The sequence below is a fragment of the Anabrus simplex genome, chromosome 8 (genome assembly GCF_040414725.1).
Source record: "Anabrus simplex isolate iqAnaSimp1 chromosome 8, ASM4041472v1, whole genome shotgun sequence".
Classification (NCBI taxonomy): domain Eukaryota; kingdom Metazoa; phylum Arthropoda; class Insecta; order Orthoptera; family Tettigoniidae; genus Anabrus; species Anabrus simplex.
In genome coordinates this window covers 237,230,023-237,251,635 of record NC_090272.1, presented here as the reverse complement: position 1 = coordinate 237,251,635, position 21,613 = coordinate 237,230,023, and the positions used below count along the sequence as shown (strand labels likewise).

At 38.9% G+C, this 21,613-nt stretch overlaps 1 protein-coding gene across 1 annotated transcript in view; it reads right to left on the bottom strand.

Annotated features, from left to right (window-relative positions):
- The window catches only part of LOC136878753 (TAF5-like RNA polymerase II p300/CBP-associated factor-associated factor 65 kDa subunit 5L), a 79,088-nt gene that overhangs the window by 8,699 nt on the left and 48,776 nt on the right, over positions 1-21,613 (bottom strand). Inside the window, exons 9-10 of the mRNA XM_067152210.2 lie at positions 19,061-19,208; positions 5,513-5,678 (exon numbers count right to left, since the gene is read on the bottom strand). Coding sequence (XP_067008311.2) covers positions 5,513-5,678; positions 19,061-19,208 — 314 coding nt within the window. The remainder of the gene's footprint in view (positions 1-5,512; positions 5,679-19,060; positions 19,209-21,613) is intronic.

Genomic DNA, 21,613 nt, shown 5'->3' with positions numbered 1-21,613 from the left:
CCCAAGGAATTTGGTATGGAAAACATTGACAGAGGCACAGACTGGGAATGAAACAATGTACAGTAGAACCTCGATAATTCAAAATCGGTTAATTCAAAATCTCGCCTAATTCAAAGCAGCTCTCATTCCCGCAAACATGAGGTACGGTTTTGCATGCTATTTAAATCGTTTAATTCGAAATACGGATAATTCGTAATTCGAAGAACAATGTCGGTCCCGTTACTGAAATTCAGACTTCTAATTCAAAACTGCCTTTACATTTTGAAAAAAAAAAAATTTACAGAGTAATTTAAATTCAAAATTTCTCCACGTCATGAAAGAACGCATCGTCCAGAACGTGAAGGGGTGACTTTGCGCACTTTCACTTACTTCGGCGTGTCTGCAGTGGGCTTCATATCTGCTATGTTTGAGCGGAATCTTAATTATTTTGTATTCGGCGTTTTTAGGAATGCCACAATATCACCACAGTCATATCACGTAGCAGGCAGTGTGCAGAGAGGTAGAATTCGCGAACACTGGTGATGCGTGGCTTATAACCTACAATCAATTCGTACGCACCAAACCATGTTGTCAATGCCAATGAAACTGCTTTGTTTGTTTGTTTTATTTTTTTTAATGCTGAGGCCAAACATACTTATAATTTTACAGGAGAAAATTGCCAGCTGAGAAATGTTGTGTTGCTATGCAGTGCACAGTGCACACTGCTCACGGAAGCGAGAGACATCCTTCCCCTGTCATAGGAAAGTTCGAAAAGCCACAATGTTTTAAGCAGTTTTAAGGGCGTCGGGCACTTTCCATGCCAGTAGAAGGCATCTAAAAATGCAGACAGTAGAGTAATCCAAAAGATAAAGCATTTGCACAGGGGGCCAACATAATTTTTCCACGTCTCTGTATCGTATTTTTCTTCCTTTCATTGCGTGAGGTTATGTTTGTCATTGTTTTATACAAGTGCATGATTTGAATAAAGTAAATGCACCTTGTTGGATACATTTCTGAAATAGTATTTTCCATGGCATTTGAAAAGTTTAAACCGAGAATCAAGGTGATTGCATGCATTAATGGGTCTTAGAGAAGTGCCTTGGCGGGAAATCGTACAAGTATAGTCACTGTACTGTTGTAATGTGGATGGAAGCGAGAGACTTTCTCCCCTCGTCGGAACGTTCGATAAGCCACGATGTTTAAGGGCATCGGGTACGTTCCGTGCAAGCACAAGGCATCTAAAATGCCTACAGTACAGTAATCCAATGAATAAAGCACTTGTACAGGGGAGCCTCATCTCCTCACCTTTGAATCATGTTTTCTTTCATTTGATTTCATTGCGTGAGGTTATGTTTGCCAGTGAGTTATCCAAGAGCATTATTTGAATACTGTAAATGCACCTTGTTGGATACATTTTGGAAATAGTTTTTTCCATGGTGGCATTTGAGAGCTTTAAACTGTGAATCAAGGTTAATTGCATGCAGTAACGGGTCTTGGAATATATTGTGACGCCGCAAGGGTTGGCATTTCCGAAGTACGTGTTGGCGGTTAATTCGAAATCACGTAATTCAAAGTCCTATTTTTGCGTCCCAACGACTTCGAATTAACGAGGTTCTACTGTAAATGGTAATAGCTTTGTTTCAAAATTGCAAAAGCTGTGTAAGAACCAAAGTGGGTCAAACTGAATGGTTCAGAGTAGAGACAGGTTTAAGACAAGGAAGTGTATTGCCTCCCTTATGTTTCATTATCATCATGGATAGAATTCTACATAATATCAAGAAGATGATGGGCGAGCAAGTTAATTCTATGCTCTTTGCTGATGACACTGTAGTTTGGGGAGATAATGAGGAAGTACAGACATGAGTTGATTTATTGAATGAGGAGATCAATTTTGGAATGACAAGAGGTAACAGAAAATCCAGGGGAGTGATAAAAATAACAAATGAACCTCTTGAAGTAATGAAAATTTTTTAATATTTGGGTGGCATAATGTCACAAGACAGAAATTTGGATGTAGAAATTGACTTAAGAATACAGCAGTCTGCAAATTTCTACCAGTGTGTGAGAGACATTGTATGGAACAAAGATGTGCCAATGAAGTGGAAGAAGGTTTTATACTCATCCTATTATAAACCTCTACTGACCTATGCTTCAGCAGCCTGGATGTTGACTAACAGTAGAACCAAAGTAAGATACAAGCAGCTGAAATCAGGTTCTTGATGAGCATATAGGGAAAGACAACACGAGATAGAATATGATATGAGGAAATAAGGAGAAGCGTGGGAGTGCGTAAACTTCAAGAAGAGATTGATATAGCAAAGCTAAAATGGTTTGGACACATGATGAAATTGCCAGGAGAGAGAATACCAAAGAGAACATTCATGGATACAGAGACTACAAAGAGGCCTAGGGGACAGCCTAGAATGAGATGGAGAAGCTCTGTTGTGGACTGTACTGCAAATAGAGGAGCCTATAGCAATAAAGTAATAGAAGAGGAATGGTGGAAAGAATGAGTAAGATGGAGGGCATTGGTACACTACCCTACCCAGAGAGAATCTGGAGGAGGAGCCTTCCAATTACACCTCTTAACATGTTAACGTCGACGCGTACATTTGCTTTTTTTGCGGTAAACTGCGGAAATGCGATATACATATTTCAGGTTGTTGTGGGGTACGGATGAGCGTAATTTAATTCGTAGATGATAATGAAAGACATAATTTATGTTCAAAGTTACTATTTCTGTGTCCCTCCTATTGGGGTGACATATGGTTATTAGGTTGGCAATGCAACAGAGAAAGCGCGCGTCACCCCTGCCATTTTTACCTTTGTTGTTGTGGAACACTGTGCTCTGTGTTGTGAACTGTTGGTTTACGCTCCTTTCAACGAGTTCCTTGAAATTTACAGTTGTGTGATAAGAATTTAATTAATGTTATATGTGTTTCTGTGTTGAGTAAACCATGATTACCGACAGAGAGATAGAAGAACTTGAAAAGGGTTCGAGTGCTGCATCAAGTGATGTTGACATTTCGGATTTGCAGTGTGATGCCACCTTTTCCGAGTCGGAATTGGACAGTAGTTTTTGTAGTGAGGACACTAGCGAAGATTCCGGTGCTGCATCATGCGATGATTCAACCATATCACAAGCCAGTGACAATTACTGGAGAACATTCTCAGGTTTGCAGAAATATTTTTTATTCACACGTAGCCCCGGTTTAAAATTTCCTCTGAATGCTAAATCTCAACCAGTTGATTTCTATCGTGCTATAGTTAATGACGATATCAATATGATGGTGCATGAAACCAATGAAAATGCAAGGAATGTGTTGCAATCGAAACGTGTGAGTAGGCAGAGTAGATTCACTAAGTGGACTGATATCAATTGTGCTGACATGAAAAAGTTCTTAGGCTTATTGATGTGGATGGGCTTAGCGCAGTTTCCCATACTTCATAATTATTGGTCAAGAAAGGACAGACTGTATAAAAACTATGTTGGGGGGTCATGTAATGAAGCGGGACAAGTTCTTACTGATTTTGCGTTTCTGGCATTTCAACAGTGAAGCAAACCGAGGACATGACAGGTTGTACAAAATCGCACCTCTTGTTCTAAAGCTCAATAAGAATTTCAAAGAACTAAATGAGCCGCAGGAAACATTGGTCATTGACGAATCTATGATCCCCTTCAGGGGAAGACTAATATTTCGCCAGTTTATTCCAAATAACGCTCATAAATACGGGGTGAAGATATTCAAACTATGTGATACAGATGGCTATACCTACACCACAAAAGTGTACTGCGGCAAAGGGACAACTGCCAACCCTGGACTACCACATGCTACAGCTGTTGTGATGCAACTTATGGATCCTTATTTAGACAGTGGATCAACTTTGTTCACAGACAGTTTCTACACGTCAGTTGATTTGGAGAATAAACTCCTAGCTAGACGCACTCATCTGGTTGGTACCTTGCGGAAGACTAGAGTTGGGCTTCCGCCAGGTCTAAAGGAAAGAGTCAAGAAAGGAGAAATGGTTGCTAAGGAATCACATAATGGCATCCTAGCATTGAAATGGATGGACAAGCAAGAGGTTCATATGCTCTCAACTAAGCACCAGTTAGATTTTGTATCTTCAGGAAACGTGATAAGAGTAACACGGAAATTTTCAAACCATCCATAGTTATTGACTACAACAAAGCAAAGCCTGGCATTGATGTATCGGATCAGCTATCGTCCTATAATACATCTCTTCAAAAACTGTCAGATGGTATCACAAGGTAGCGACGGAACTACTAATTGGAACGAGCTTGGTGAATTCATGGACTGCATACAGAAATTATCAAACAGTGCCAAAGCTGCAGAAAATGTCCATAACTACCTTCAAGGAGAAATGTGCTCTTGAACTAATGTGCTTGTCAGATGAAGTAGAAACACCTCGTCACAATCGTGGTATCCATCTCCTTGTGGAGACGGAAGAAACTGAAAAGGCTGGAGATTCTACACGTAGGAGAAGGAAATACTGCAGCATATGCTACAAAGAGGCTAATGAAACTGGAGGTCAACAGGCTGCAAGGAAAGCGAAGAAAGTAACAACATATTGTAAACATTGCCCAGACAAAGCATTCTTATGCAAACCTCACTACGAGTTAGTTCACAAGTGATGTGTATCTTGTAAAAACTGTTATCCTATTTATACTATGCGCTATGCCATAAATTCAATGACTAGCATGATATATCATCATCTGTGTTGTTTTCTTTTGTAATTTTAACTTTCCTTAGAATAATGAAGCTCCATTGATCTAATAATAACCATTTCTTAAGTTGTGTAACAATAGTATGTAAGAATAAAGCAATAATAGGCTCCATTCCACATTATTTTCCTTGCCATTAATAATTGAATTCTGATAGTTGCGTATGTCACCCCATAAATGCCAGAGAAATTCCACTGTCTGTTGCTCAATGCACAGCGTGCTGATAAAGAAATGGGCACCGCGCTGCACTCTATGAACACCTTACGTAAACAAGCAATGTAATACTGCAGCAAATGGTAGCTCTAAAATCACGCGACAGCCTAAAGTTGAGAGTCCTGTACACACTACCGTGTCACCCCATGAGGGGTGACATACGATATTTTGTATGAACGTCCGTCACCCCATGAGGGGTGACATCGTCTTCAAAGTGTTAAATTCAACTGTTTGAGTTGCATTTGAATGTTCTTTGACTCCCATCCTTCTGAGTTTAGACTGAAGCAATAACTGTTTCTGTCACAACAACTAATGATCAGAAGCTTCACAATTTTAACTCAAGGTAAAAAGTGAAAAGTTTCTAACATTCATGTGATGATTTTAGCAAACTAAATGTCTAGGGTATTATTATCAACTCCCCTATTCATTAACTTACAGGAATATGCACCAGTATGACTTAAAAATAAAAGGGTTAAACAAATTAACGCTATGACGATAAGCATATTCTAGCAATCTTATACAAGTTGATCAAAACAAAGAGGAAGAAAAATCAATTGTTAATGGTGGAATACACACCTGATGCCAAGTATTTCCCATCAGGACTAAAGGCCATGGCTCGTATTCCACTCTTATAGCCAGGGAATAATCTGAGTATACTTGTATCATTGAGCGACCACAATCTAATTGTTTTATCACCAGATCCTGTTGCAACGTACATGTTGTTGGGATGGAATTTTACACTCTGAAAAGACAGAAAATAATTTCAAGATCACATTAAATCTGAGAAGGTTAGAGAAGCATTTTGAAAATATCTACTTTGTTTTAATTCAAACATATGAAGTGTTCATTGAAGCTTGTCTATAAATATAAAATAAGAGTTTTATCTGTACATTGCTCAGAATTTTAAAAGAATGGTATTTCTGTATCGGTTGTGTCCACAGTAACAAGGAAATGCACTTTTTAATTTTCCGTAATTTCTGTCTGTCTGTATTTATGTATGTACACGCATCACTAGAAAATGGCTAAAGAGAATTTAATGAAAATCGGTATGCAACGTCGAGGAATAAGTCACTACAATCTAGGCCATAAATAATTTTATTTGTGAGAGAAATAGTAGTTAAGGGGAAGGTCTAAAATTTAAGTTTCAAATATTTATGTTATTAGTGGTCCTATCTCAGTGAATATCGGTACGCAACGTTGGGGAATAAGTCGCTACAATGTAGGCGATAAATAATTTTTTAAACGCTGAGTGAAATGGTAGTTTAGGGGAAGGCCTAAAATTTGACTCTCTAAATATTTGTTATTAGTGGTCCTGAGGATAAATACCACATAATTAAAGTTATATAGCAGGGCCTCTTAAACGCCCAAAATCTCACACGTGGAAACTGAGGTGTAGAGTTCCTGTGCACAGTGCATCGGTCCCACTCGGCTCGGACCAACGCTTCGTCTCTGGGCTACTCGGCTAATCTCAGCTTGGATTTGAAGCACTATGGAGCAAGTGAGGAAGAGGGAGACAGGCATGGGGAAAGAGAGAGACAGCGCTATTGCTCCAAATCCAGGAGTGGGGGTCTGCATTCTGGTTAACCAAGTGAAGTCGTCTTTTGCACCGTTCACAGTGCATGCACCCTGAGAGGCCCTGTCATATAGTAAATTTACGATAATTTAAGTCTTATACATTTTTACCGTACCGGCTATGATAACAGATATTCATGAATTTGGACTTTTGTTGCGTAAGTCCATATCCGCGCCAAGTCATGAGAAAATGGGTGAATAGAATTGAATGAAAATCAGTATGTAAAGTCGGGGAATAAGGAATTACAATCTACACTATAAATAATTTTATATGACGCCTTAATATCACAGAGTCGAAAGAAAACTAAATGTGAAGGCCTACAATATAGAAAGCTCATAAAATTGGTCAACAATAACAATACATTGACCATTGTGTGTTGTGATGTGCTTTGTGCCTATTGTTGCCACTCATCTCCGATAGATGGGATTATTGTTGCAGACGGAGTATTTTTTTTAAAATTTGCTTTACGTCGCACAGACACAGATAGGTCTTATGGCAACGATGGGATAGGAAAGTAGGAGTGGGAAGGAAGTGGTCGTGGCGTTAAGGTACAGACCCTGCATTTGCCTGGTGTGAAAATGGGAAACTGTGGAAATCCATCTTCAGGATTGCCAACAGTGGGGTTTGAAGCCACCATCTCTCGCATGCAAGCTCACAGCTGCGTGCCCCTAACCGCACGGCCAACTCGCCCGGTCGTACCGCCTGTCTGAATATTAATACCAATATAAATGGTCCGTTATTGTACATAATAAATTTTCCAGCTAACTCATTCCTGGTTGCCAGCGTTTCACCCTCATGTGTTAGGCTGGGCTCATCAGTTGGTAATTAGCACACCTACCAAGACGCTGGCTAGAGCATACCGTGGAGGTGTGCTAGGTACCAACTGATGAGCCCAGCTTAGCACACGGGGGCGAAACGCTGGCAACCAGGAATGAGTTAGCAGGAAAATTTATAATGTCCAATAACGGACCATTTATATTGGTATTATAAATTTACTCATTCGGAACAAATATTTCAGATTCCCTATGGGAATCAACATCTATATTATCTGAATATTGGCGGGAAGTAGCTGGGGAGTTAGATAACTTTCTTCCTACTGATTCATAATTACAGTATTCAAGTAATGCACTTGCATATCTCACTGGCAAATATAACCTCACGCAATGAAAGAAAGAAAAAAAAAGCACGATTCAAAGACGAGGAGAAATCTATGCTGGCTCCCATGTGCAAGTGCTTTATTAATTGGATTACAATACTGTATGCATTTTTGATGCCTTGTATTTACACAGAAAGGACCCGATGCCCTTAAAATCAAACTTTCCTATGACTCTATCCTTGTACGATTTCCCGCCTTGGCACTTCTCTCGTACTTCAGAAATGTAAACACTTGTCGCGTCACAAATTATTCTAAGACCCATTAATACATGCAAATCACCTCCATGCACAGTTTAAACCTTTCCAATGCCATAGAAAAACTATTTCCGAAATGTATACAACAAGGTGCATTTACAATGTTCAAATAATGCACTTGGATAAATCACTGACGTACATAACCTCACGCAACGAAAGAAAAAAAAAATCACACAATTCAAAGATGAAGATAAATTATGCTCGTTCCCCTGTGCAAATGCATTATTTTTTGGATATCTGTACTATTTGCGTTTTTAGATGCTTTGTACTGGGATGGAAAGTGCCCGACGCCCTTAAAACATTGTAACTTATTGAACTTTTCTATGACGAGGGGATAAAGTTTCTTGCTTCCATGTGCATTGCAATTGCAACAAAGATCCCCGACCCTTGTACGAATCTCCGGCTGGCACTTTCTCCTTTAAAACCATAAGACCGTTTGGGCTCGCATTAAAATAAAGCAATGCAGTTTCATCGGCAATGACAGTATTGTTCGGTGCCTACAAATTTATTATATGAGCCACGCTTTTTCTTCAACTGTCAGCATCGCTAGTGTTCGCGCATTCTGTTTTCCCGCACACTGCCTGTTGCGTGGTATTACGGCGTTCCTTAAAAGGTTGAATACAAAAGAATTCCGATTTCATTCAACTTGGCAATCATGAAGCGCACTGTAGACCCACCGAAGTGAGTGTAAGTGCGGAAAGCTACCCCTCCACGTTCCGGAACACGTGTTTTATTATGACGCGGATAAATTTTGAGTTGAAATTACTCTGTAACATACTATTGTTTTAAAATGTAAAGGCAGTTACGAATTAAAAGTCTGAATTTCGGTAATGAGGCCGACATTGTACTTCGAATTACGAATTATCCGTATTTCGAATTAAACAATTTAAATAACATGCAAAACTGTCTCTCATGTTTCCGGGAACGAGAGCTTCTTCGAATTACGTGGGATTTTGAATTAACTGATTTCGAATTATCGAGGTTCTACTGTATTAGTCTAGAAAGTTAATGTCAAACTAATTTATTATATCTTGAATATCCATAAAATACAAAGTCATGCATTAAAGAAGGAAAAACTTCATCTAGCTCTTTACCAGGTGGTACTGTCCCGAGAATGGATGTGACATTACCACGCATTAGAGCTATACTGATGTGCTGAATAAGATAAGTAGTTGATCGCTTATCGCCGGAGATCCGAGCAATCCGTTGGCCAACCTCTTTGATAAAATTGAGGCCCTCATTACCCCAGCTACCACTTGATTCAATGGCTACTGGCGCAAAGAAGAATTTGTCCAACAAATCGCTGTATTTTCTTCTTTTAGCATTTTCCCTATTCACAGCTTCACCTCCAGCACTGAAAGACGAAAGGGAAAGATTGGACTGGGCAAACGTGTTAGTACAGGTAAATCCTACAAGAGAGATTTACCCCTTTTCCATGGCACAAGTGTCATTACGTCTGACCTTTTACTGCCTGAACGGCAGCAGTCAGTGGGGTCTCGCACGGACGGAACTTCTGCTGAAATCAGAGCCCGCAAGATGACATTGTTTATAGTGGAGTGGCATATATGTCTGCCTTTACTTTTCAAACAGGAAAGGCCATGTAGGCCACGTTGATCAACACAGGCACCACAAGCTGAGCATCGGTGAGGCTCGCAGATGGCTGCTCCCAAATGTCAAGCCACAGCAATACGGAAATTCTCACAGGAAAGATGAAGATCAAGAGAAGGCAAAGGTAATGCTTGGAGCCATGCACCAGATTCAGGAGAAGAAGCAGCGAGAAGACAGGCCTCGTCTTGGAGACAACTAGTTGGCTGCTGCAGAAGCAGGTGGAGATGACTGATAAGAGGAGCTCGAATACTTCTTTTGCTAATATCAGGGAGAACTATGCCGACTAAGACTGACCACCCAGATGTGCTCTCTTGTACGTCAGCATCAGGATCCAGGCATCCACCAGGTGGAAGGAGAGCCACAGCAACCTTGCCAACATATTCATGGATTCAATCGAACACAATGAAATAATAGCAAAAATTAAAGGAATTGATTTACAGTTGAGATACATAGATGATACATTTGTAAGAATAAACAAAGATGTCACTAATAGTCAAGAAATCTTAAATAAGTTAAATGAAATCAAACCTAAATTGAAATTAAAAAAAGAGGACGAAGTCGATAACTCACTGAATTTTCTAGATGTAACTGTTACGTGTAAAGATAACACTCTTGATTTCCAAATATTTAGAAAACCGATACAATCATCTATAACCATAAACAATTTCTCATTGCACCCGAATTCACATAAACAAGCATCTTTTCACAGTCTAATTTATAGAGCACTTAGAATCCCTCTATCTCCCAAGAATTTGAAGAAAGAATTTAATTATATTAGGTACCTTGCTAAACAGAATGGTTTCAAAATAGAAATGATCAATAGACTGATCAAGAAAATTAAGAACAAGTTATCCACGAATCTGATACCAGAAAAAACCAAAAAACTGAGTATGCTACATTCACTTATAATAATCCAGCTATACACCAGATTACTAACGTGTTCAAGAATCAAAATTTTAACATAGCTTTTAGAACTACTAATACTAACCAATCCATATTCTTTAATCATAAAAAAGTTAATTATGACACAATTCGTTATTTGGGATCAGGAGTATACAGACTCAAATGTACACAGTGTAATTTTTCATATGTTGGACAGACTGGGAGAAGCTTTATGACAAGATACATGGAACATATTAACGCGGAAAAACATAGGAAATACTCAGCGATGAGTTTACATATGAGGGAGACAGGTCACCGATTTGAACCCATAGAGAAAGACCTAGTGATAATTAGAAACATAGAAAAAGGAAGAATGTTGAACGAACTAGAAAGTTTATGTCTATTTAGATCAGACATATAATAAGGAACAGAATCTTAATGACATCACAGACAGTAAAAGCATGTTACATGAATTAACACCGAAAATATTAAAGACAGTTAGTTCAAATAAATTTAGGAGACCTAATATATTTAATTCTTCATACTCTAATACGCCACCCATACCTACAGATATTAGGCCTACTTCCAGCAAGACAGATGACTCCGCCCCTTTGTCAGCCTCGTCACAGTTAACTCCACCCATCCTCTCCTCTCTTCCACGCTCCCCCATTCCTTCCCCTCCGAGTTCACTACCGCCTCTGCAGCACAGTTACAATACGAGACTCAGAGTCAACAGAAGGGCAGCTACCAACATAACAGCAGACAACTAGTAACAACTTTCAAAAAACATGCAAGTCCTCATCTGTTCCAAACAACGTAAACAGAATTCTCTCCTTGCGTTCAATATCTTAATTCTTCCTTTCCTTCTCTTACAGAGAACATTTACCAGAATCTACTGACATTTTCTGACAAGGTTTCAGACAATAATATTGCCTACCGGTGCTAAGGGCCACTTCTACAATAATTCAACTGATGCTACTGTTTCACCTTATGCTCACGAATTCATCAGCGGCCTTGAACATGTTGTATATATGACATTCATGTTTATGCTTGTGTTCACGCCCTCATGTCGTTGGTATTATGTCCTTATCACTTTGTTGTTCCACTAACAATTTTAACTGAACCATTTTAATTAGAATTTTAATGGAAAAAGTTTTAATCTCTGACAAAATAGTTTTTAGTTTAATCACTGACAGTGTTTCCATTAACATGTTTGTATAATGTATCATTTTTCACATTTTATGTACCAAATTTTAGTAAGTAGCTAAACTTTTAGCTTCCATATTTAATATTAGGTGTACTCTCGAGGATTGTTTTTAGGCTGAAGATGCCCTAAATTGAGGACGGAACATGTCCCGTTTAACTGATAGTCTGTTTATGTAACCACTATAAGTGGAAATTAAAGTATTGAATAGGTGGATTAAAGAACACCTTTATTATTTTTGAACTGTCAATTTTCAATATGGACCAAAAATGAGATTTATAACATGTAATAAGATGAAGAGAACCGTGGAAAGACGCCTAAAATTGACAGAATCGCCAAATCCACAGCACGACGAATGCCAAGGCCACCAGAACCAACAGGAAGAGAAGCCTGTAACCAGGCATTGTCACTCAGGGAGCAATTGAGGATGTTTTTTTTAACACAAAACGAATTCCTCCAATAATGGGGACTTACACCAAGATGGAGAACAATGCAGGAAGTACATCAATCGCGAGATGGAAAACGAAGCGCGGAGCAAAAAGAAGGCTGAATGTCCAGAAACCATGGAAACACGTGAATTGAACAACTGAAGTTTTGTAGTCTTCTCAGCCAATATCCTGCACAGAGTTTCAGGGGATAGCGCTGCACCAAGTAGACAAGTATTGGATGCTGTTAAAAGACAAATTCCATGGGCAGGAACATTAAACTTCTCGTACAGTATCTCAGCTTGTTCCCGAAGAACCCCAAGAAAATCCACTTCACACTTAGGAAAATTAAGATGTAGACCAATGTTTGAAGCTTGTGTGTGAATGTTATCCAGAGATGAAAGGATGAAGTCAGCCTCACCAGCAATGGTAACTATTAATAATCTTGACCATAGTGGCCGGTATTTGATCCGTATTGACTTGATCACAACAAATATGTAGGTGGATGGTCCGTCTAGTCAATACTAAATATTATTTATATTTATTGACATAAGTCTAGTACATGTTTCGGGAATTTATATACATTCCCTTCATCAGCTAGTCAAATTAAATTTAAAATTCCTGTACACAAAAAGACCTAATAAAAAGGGGGGCCCCCATTAAGAAATCCAAAACTATTGCCAATACAATTTAACATTTTAAAAAATCAAAGTGTGGATGCATGGAATTAAATTCCATCTAGTCGAGGCCAAAAAGAAAATTTGTAAAATAATGGAACATAAGACTAACGCAGATGTCAAAACAAATAATAATCTCTGAATGATCAACAAGAAGATCAAAGATAACATAATCGTTACGAAGGCTGATAAGGGTAATACTATACTTTTGTTGAATAAAGAAGATTACGTTAGTAAAACGAATGATTTTTTGAAGGGAGATAAGTTCCGTCAGATAAAGAAGGACCCCACTAATAATATTCAAAAGACATTTAAGCAAATTTTAACTAATACTAACTTCCTGATGGATTCGAAAGAAGCAAAACGCTTGGTATTACCTAAATTGAGGGCAATGCCTAAGGTACAAAAAGAAGGTATACCTATTAGACCAGTCGTAAACTTCAGAAACAGTCCCACATATAAAACGGCCAAATTTATACACACATTTTTAAAGAAATGTTATAGATTTAATGTAGACACTAGCCTCCACAATACCACAGATTTTTGTGATAGGACAAAAAAACGTAATTTTATTGCAACATAATACCATCCATAGCTTTGATGTTAAAGATATGTACTCGAGCATACCGATTATGGAGACTATTAACATTGTTAAAGATAACAAATACACACAGCCCGTTGAGTAGAGTAGAGATAGACAAATTCATCAACTTATTAACGTTCACACTAGAAAACAACTTTTTTACTTTTAATAACAACGTGTATAAACAAGTTAATGGATTGGCCGTGGTATCACCAGTGTCTGGCATCCTTGCGGATATATGAACCACGTATGTCTCGAATATTATTACAATTTTTTTTTTTTTTTTTAAGTCCACCTGTTCAATACAATACTGTATTGTATTGAATACTGTATTGTATTGAACAGGTGGACTTAAAAAAATATTGTAATAATATTCGAGACATACGTCATCTTCAATACGGAACCAAAATGAGAATAGTTACTTGTTACTTGTATATGAACCACATCGAACCTAATAAAATAGTCGGTAAAATAAGAGGATTAGATTTATGGTTGAGGTTTGTTGACGACACATTCGTTATCATTAATGAACAGGACCTCAAACCAAACGAGCTGTTAGACCAGTTAAAGAATTAGATAAACACATAACGTTTTCAATTGAATCAGAAGATAATAAAAGTCTAAACTACCTAGATGTAACAGTAACTAGAGAAAATAAAAACCTTGTTTATGATGTATTCAGAAAGCCTACACATATAGATATTGTTATCAGGAAAGACTCAAACCGTCCGGGAGAACACAAGAAAGCAGCTTTTTATAGCCTGATTAATAGAGCAGTAAGAACACCACTAGATAGAAGTGAATTTAATAAAGAGATAAACATTATCCAAGACTGTGCCTGTTAAATAGGCTTCTGATAAGTTCACCTGCATACACCCCAGCGTCAGTGGGTAGGGTCTGACATCCCACTCTGAAGAGTCTAGTGTCAGACCTAAGACGAAACGCTGGTTAATAGAGCAAACGCCTGAAAAGCCATACATCTAATTTTTTATCGTATACTGAGTGATACAAGCTGCACACGCAACATTATTGAACGTGGGAGGCACTACATTTTTCACACGGATATAGACATAGGAATGGATTATAAACAGCTCCTTTTCACCATTTCATTTCACTTTCAATATGTCCGGCTCCATGGCTAAATGGTTAGTGTGCTGGCCTTTGGTCACAGGGGTCCTGAGTTCGATTCTCGGCAGGGCCAGGAATTTTAACCATTATTGGTTAATTTCCCTGGCATGGGGGCTGGGTGTATGTGTTGTATTCATCATCATTTCATCCTCATCACGACGCGCAGGTCGCCTACGGGAGTCAAATTAAAAGACCTGCACCTGGCAAGCCGAACCCGTCCTGTGATCTCCCAGCACTAAAAGCCATACGCCATTTTTTTTTTAATTTTTTAACTTTCAATATCTCAACAAATTATTTCGAATTGTCTATTCTTTTCATTGTGAGGGTTGGCGACACCATTAGGTGGTTACGGCACACACACCATTTTTGTGATGTTTAACTGAATTGTTGATGGTTTCCGTTCATTCCCGGATTTTCAGTTTTCCCGTGTTGTACGTTTTTTTTCTTTTCGTGATCCCTCCAAAACAGAGAATTGAGGATCCATTGTATTGCTTTTAGCCAATTCTCTGGTGGTCTGTTTCCATTCCAAATTTAATTTGTAATTCTGAGAAATCTTCAGTTGAAAATGTCACTTGAGTATTTGAATAGTTCTGCATTTATTGTCTCTTCCCCAGATGCTTTTTTGTTCTAAGTTTTCTGAGTACCACATCCAGTTCTTCGAGTGTAATGGTTTCCAAAGACTTGTTAAATGGTGTTGGTAGAATAAATGGCTCTCAACATTTGAACTTGTCCAAAGGCTCTGAAAATAAAAGAGCCATTCTTCTAGAGGTATTGCATTAATTTTTATGACTTCCTTCACATCATTATTCAATTTCTTGAATAGTTTATAGGTCTGTGGTTTGTGGTCTTGTTATATCAGCCTCCAGGTATGAAACAAAGCTTTCCCAACTTTCTGTGCGCTTTTCCCAGACTTCCCTTTTTACTATTGCTCTGTTATGGTGATGTTCTATTTTATCTTCTCATTAGTTGACAAAAAAACTTTATATGCATTTCTTTTGTCTGGATTTTTTTTTTTTTTTTTTACAATATGTTCATCCCAGATTCTTAAACCCTATTTTTTCTGCTATTTCTTTTTAACTCCCAAACTTTGAAAAGCAGACTGTTTTTAAACTGATCGTAAATTAGACTGGTCTTCTTTCAGATTGTCACTTTCTGATGTATCTGGCTAAGATTGAATCTGTTCTGGTATAGCAATTTTGTAGTGTGGTCTCTTAATAGGTTAAGCTTGTAAGAAGTTTCCATTTTTCGCCTTCTTTGGTCTTTTCTCTTGAGCCATATGCGCCTCAGACAAATAGCTGCAACTAACATTTCCGACTCAAGACCTCAGAAGACTCATGTCCAAGGCTAATTCTGACAATTTTCAGTTACAAATGATATAATCAATAATTGATTTCTGATTCTGTGCAGACCACGAGTGCTTGGATGGCTTTGCATTTCAACGAAATACCAGATAAATTTATGATGTTACTGTTTCCTCAGAACGTATAATTGGTTCCAGCATCTGCAGTTGTAATTTATCAGAGGTATTAAATTAATCAAAAGGCCCTTATCAGGGTCATAATAATGTATTTACAGATACTGAAGCATTTCCTCTACTGTACTGCTTGTACGTTACAATGTGTTCAAACTCTTTAAATGACTACAGTAAAATCTGTTGGTAGTAGTAGTAGTAGTAGTAGTAGTAGTAGTAGTAGTGGTAGTGGTGGTGGTGGTGGTGGTGGTGGTGGTGGTGGTAGTAGTTGTTGGTGTGTACAATATTTAAGGTCCGAAATCCAGTAAACGACGTCTTCTCATGTCAACGGTTCAGTCAGTGCTCCTGTATGGCTCTGAAATCTGGGACGAATCCTTGAGATTTGCTTCGTATTGGAGAAGGATAGATGCCGTACAACGGAGAGCAGCTTTACGTATTGCACGTGCATACTGCACGGTTTCCGAACCTGCAATCCTCACGGTGGCAGCAATAGCCCCAATAGATCTACTTGCACTGGAGCGACAAGAAAGCTGGCATACCCAAGGAGAGCTGGGAAGGAAATGTGCAAAGAAGCGTGCCTTCAGTCAATGGATGAGGCGATGGCAACTCGGATGGGAAAGTGACCCTCGGGGTAAATGGACCAAGTGACTGATACCACACTTGAATATCTGGGTTGACAGGGTTCATGGCGGTCAACTATTACCTTACACAGCTTCTAACAGGACATAGATATTTTTGGAAATTCCTGCATAGAGTGGGCAGAGCGAGTGATGCAGCATGCATGTATGTGATGATATCGATGACGTATTTCACACATTCTGTGTGCGGCCATTGGATGATACAGAGAAGATGTGTGGAAACTGAACTGGGAGAACTGACAGCAGATATTATTATTTATGCGATGCTACGAAACCAGGAATCCTGGGATCGCCTGGCTGTGTATGTGGAGGATGTCCTTCGTCAGAAGAAGGATTTGGAAGCATATGAACGTTCGTAAAGGAGAAATGAAGAAAGAAGAGGTCTGAAAGACAAAGTAAGCACAATGTCATCCTGAAGTAATGTGAGAGCGGTTCCGGGGTGATGATACACATCGTGGGAAAAGGGTGTGTGGCTTTTAGTGGGTAAGAATCCCACACACTTGTGGAGTGCGGACCCTTCACAAGTGTATTTTGAAGATTTTCCACAATCCCACGTAAAAAAATAATATATATATATATAATAATATATATATATAATTTGTCATATCCTACGGATTTGGCAGGTTGGGGACTAAAAAGGGTTCTTTTGCACTCAAGACTACAATAAAGAACCAAGTTTAAGGTGGCTTAATGCCAAAATCCATTATAATAAAGAAACACTAGTAAATGCACTATACAAAATTTACAAATATCTACAGCTTTCTGAGATTAATGGTTGATCGTTGAGTTTAGGAAACTTCCTAAACTATACAGTTTCCTTTCTAGCTAAAAGTTCTTGATTCCCTTTTTATGTGATGTAAAACTGGTAGATACTTATCTTCCAGGAAATCGTTGACCTCTGCGACGTCTTCTTTCTTGAAGTAGTACGCTCACTCGTATACACTAACACTTCACTGACATCACTATCTTCCTTCACTGTTACCCCAAGAAGATGCAGTTCTGATGCTTCTATTTATTTTACTGTCTGTGTGACTCCCGTAGTGTTAGCCTTACTTGAATTACTGGAGTCCACTGATGCCGTGGTTACCTCCTCCTAGCTATCCGGTCGATGTATGGTAGCTCATATCCCCCGCTCGAATGTATGGGAGAGAAACTCTTCGCCTCTAAACTATGGCTTCCCTTGAATTACTCGTGTTGAGTAGCAACTATCAGGTCGGCTCCTTCAGGGACCTCCACTTGTCAAAACTGACAACTAAAGTCTTTCACAGCTACTCCCGTAATTCAGTCTTGCTAGCGGTAATTACTATGAGTCTTAGCGCTTTGTTTAAGTACTCAGACGGCCTCTTGGACGGGTATCCTTACTTAAGGATTTCCTTATGTGCCAAAGGCCTTAATGATCAGTTCACAGATATTCTCCACTTGCTCTAAGTTCTGAATGTATGTAATTTCCTGACTGACCGTCCCAGAATAACAATTACCAGCTACCGCAAATTCGACTCCGAGCTCTTACTTGAGCTACTCACGACTTGACCGGATTACCGTCCCGCTGAGCTTCCCTTGCTCTCGGCTCCTTCCCAACTACTCCCTCTGACTGTCAACTACTTACTCACTAATTACCTCACTGTGTTCTCCCTTAAGTCATTTTTTTGTATTCTCCTGTTACTATGCTCTGCGGACTCTGGAACACTACGTACTTCTGATTTGTCGTGTTCCTATTGGTTGGCGGTATCCCTTCCCTGAGGAAATTGTACAGTTTCTCATTTATTCTAGAAAGATGAACCTCGGAAATTTTCCTTCAGCTACGTGCGTTTCTGAGCATCGTATATCTGCCCCTTGACAAAGTAAACATCGAGATAAGGAGGCCGCAAACATTCTGTGTACTCAATTTTTCACCACTGCCTGGGTGGTTTCTACTGTTTCAGAATGCATCTTCTTAACAATTACCAATGTATGCTTCGGTTTCATTTTTACATATAATTACTTTTACCTTGACATCTTGAGGTTATATTCCCTTTTTGACTCTATGCTTCTTATTTCTATTTCACTCCTGTATTGTGAGGTCGCGGTTCGAGTATGAATTGCGGGCGGCACCGTGTCAGCGACACGATATATTATTATTATTATTATTATACTGCACTCCTGTCAAGTTGAAAAATATGAAGAATTCTCAGGATTTAAGTGTCAATTTTACAACTTCTCAATCAACTTCCAGATGATATACAACATAGGTGTATTAAGTCAATTACTAAGCAACCATCTGCAAAATTTTTAAACATTTTTTCATCTAGCATCTACGATACATCTCAAGGTACAGAAACAATAGTTGAACAGTTTCTTAGTTGCTGCAAACCAAGTGTTCAATGAGTGGTACAATCATGTCTAGATGCTAATCACTTGAAACAGCCTTGTAATGTCCCCTTGCCTTAAAAAGGACCTTTATTAATAACCAGGTTCATATAATTGAAGTGTTCTGCTCAACTCAATTAGAAATATTACCATAAAAGAATCATTCCACTAGTATTTACCTCAACAGGAAGGGTATGACCAACAAACGTTCTAAGAGGATATGTCCGATCCAAAGTCCATAGCCTTGCAGTGCAGTCTTGTGAACCAGTTGCCATGTATAAATCTAACGAACTTGAGTCCAAACACCATATTGGATCGTCATGTCCACTACAAGCAAACAAATTTCATTCCATTTCAGAGTGCAAAATTCAGAGAATACTAGGTTCTACACTTAAGAAAAAATGCCAACAGAAAGCATTAAATTTCAATTCTTATCATAAAATAAAACTGATCAATAGATGTAACTGACTCTGCAAAGTGGTACTCTCTCTGTAACATGCATCGTTTACACTCTTGAGGTGTAGGTGTACATGAACGATGTATAGTACGCAAACCTTTCCTTGAGCCCAAGTTCCCATTACGCTCTATGGAGCTCAGGGCTCAAGAAAAGGTTTGCGTACTATAGATTTTACTATGTTAGTACAGATGAATCAAGACTAGAGTTGTACAGGTATACTTATCCATATACGAGGGCCATACTGAAAGTTGTACACAACATTTAAAAAAGAGTTTATTAATTTCGATTCTCTGGATGAATCATTTCAAACTATACACTTTTGTTTATTTTTCAACATAGTCTCCATTCCTTTGGACACATTTTTCCCACCATTGTAGAAGTTAGAAAATCCCTTGACGACTCAAGTCCATTCCAGCAGGCTGAAGGCACTGATGCACTGCTCTCTTCATGCCCTCCCGCGTCTCATAGAGCTGGCCTTTTATCAGCTTCTTCACGAAACCAAAAAGATGGTAGTCGGAGGGTGTCAAGTCGGGACTGTAAAGAAGATGTAGCATAACTTTCCATCCAAATTTTTCAATGATCTCGCTGGTGAGACAAGCATTGTGGGGATGGGCGTTATTATGTTGCAGGATGTTCTTTTTAGGACGTACAATGCATGAAAAAGTTTATGAAGCTTTGAAATGTAACGGGCAGCATTTATGGTTTTCCCAGGTTCAAGAAATTCAGCCAGAATGACATCCTTTATATCCCAGAAGATGGTGCCCATTAACTTTGCCAGCAGACTTCAATGCCTTTGCCTTTTTTTTTTCTCCCATTGGTGAATACAGATGGTGCCATTCCAAGCTCTGTTGTTTCGTTTCTGGCTCGTAATGGTGGAACCACCCCTCATCCCCTGTAACAATATGCATAAAAAAAATCATCTCCTTCATTTCCATATCTCTGAAAAAAGGTTCTGAGTAATGGTTTGTCTTTGACCTGTGGTGAGTAAATGTGGAACCCACCAGGAACAAACTTTCTGAAAGCCTAACTTACAAAGTTTTTCCTGCACTGCACTGTGTCCTATTACAAGTCTTGGGCACAATTTCATTCACAGTGATACGTCTGTCTTCTTTAATTATGTCATCAACTCTTCTGTCCGTCTCTGTGGCTATATGGTTAGTGTGCTGGTCTTTGGTCACAGGGGTCCCGGGTTTGATTCCCGAAAGGGTCAGGAATTTTAACAATCATTGGTTAATTTCGTTGACTCGGGGGCTGCTGGGTGTATGTGTCGTCTTCATTATCATTTCATCCTCATCACGACACGCAGGTTGCCTACGGGAGTCAAATCAAAATCGGATACTCCCGGCACTAAAAGTCATATGCCGTTTCATTTCATCAACTCTTCTCGTGTCGCACTCAGTGGAGGCAGTTCGAGGGTGCCCACTATGCGTCTGATCTTGGATGCCCATGCTTCCATCTTTAAAAAGTATAAGCCATCTCCGAACACTGCTAGCACACACACACACACACACACACACACACACACACACACACACACATCTCCATAAGCACGCTGAAGTCTCTGGTGAATTTCAGTACCAGAAATTCCTTCTCTAACAACGAATTCAATCACAGTACGTTGACAGAACAAAACATCGATGCTGGCCATTTTGTAACTCGTTGCTGTGGTCACGCGATAAAAGCTAATGACGTCAGAGAACCTGCACGTATTCCGGAAAGTCTAAAGATTGAGATAATGTACATGGTTATTCTATATTAAAAGACTGTGATTAAAGAAAAAATGTTGCTCATGACTTTCAGTATGGTCTTCATATGATGGGCTTTTACGATAGAAAAGGTATGAGTTGAGTATAGAGAAATGTAAATCAGTTTCAGGTTTCTACAGACGTTCGTAGCAGGCTTCAGAATCAACAGTCAACAAACTGCAATGAGACTTTTCCTACGTACAACGAGCTCTTTACTACGTAACATAGACACCCGAAGAAAGCAGAGATCATCACAGTACAAGCAGTGGAAATACAATCATTCAAATGCATGAATGGGAATTAGAGTAGGGTCATACCTGGAGATATATGATCCATGGAAAAGACGGATAAAGAATAGAGAAGGTAAAAGGAAAAGAATGACCTATGCATAAGTAAACATTTACTTAATAAATTCAATAATTGAATTCCTTCCAGAGAACAAACATGAAACATTTTAGAATTGCTAACCTAACTTGGTCAAAAGGGCAGTCCCTTATAATTACTAGACAACAGCATTAATTGCCATTAAT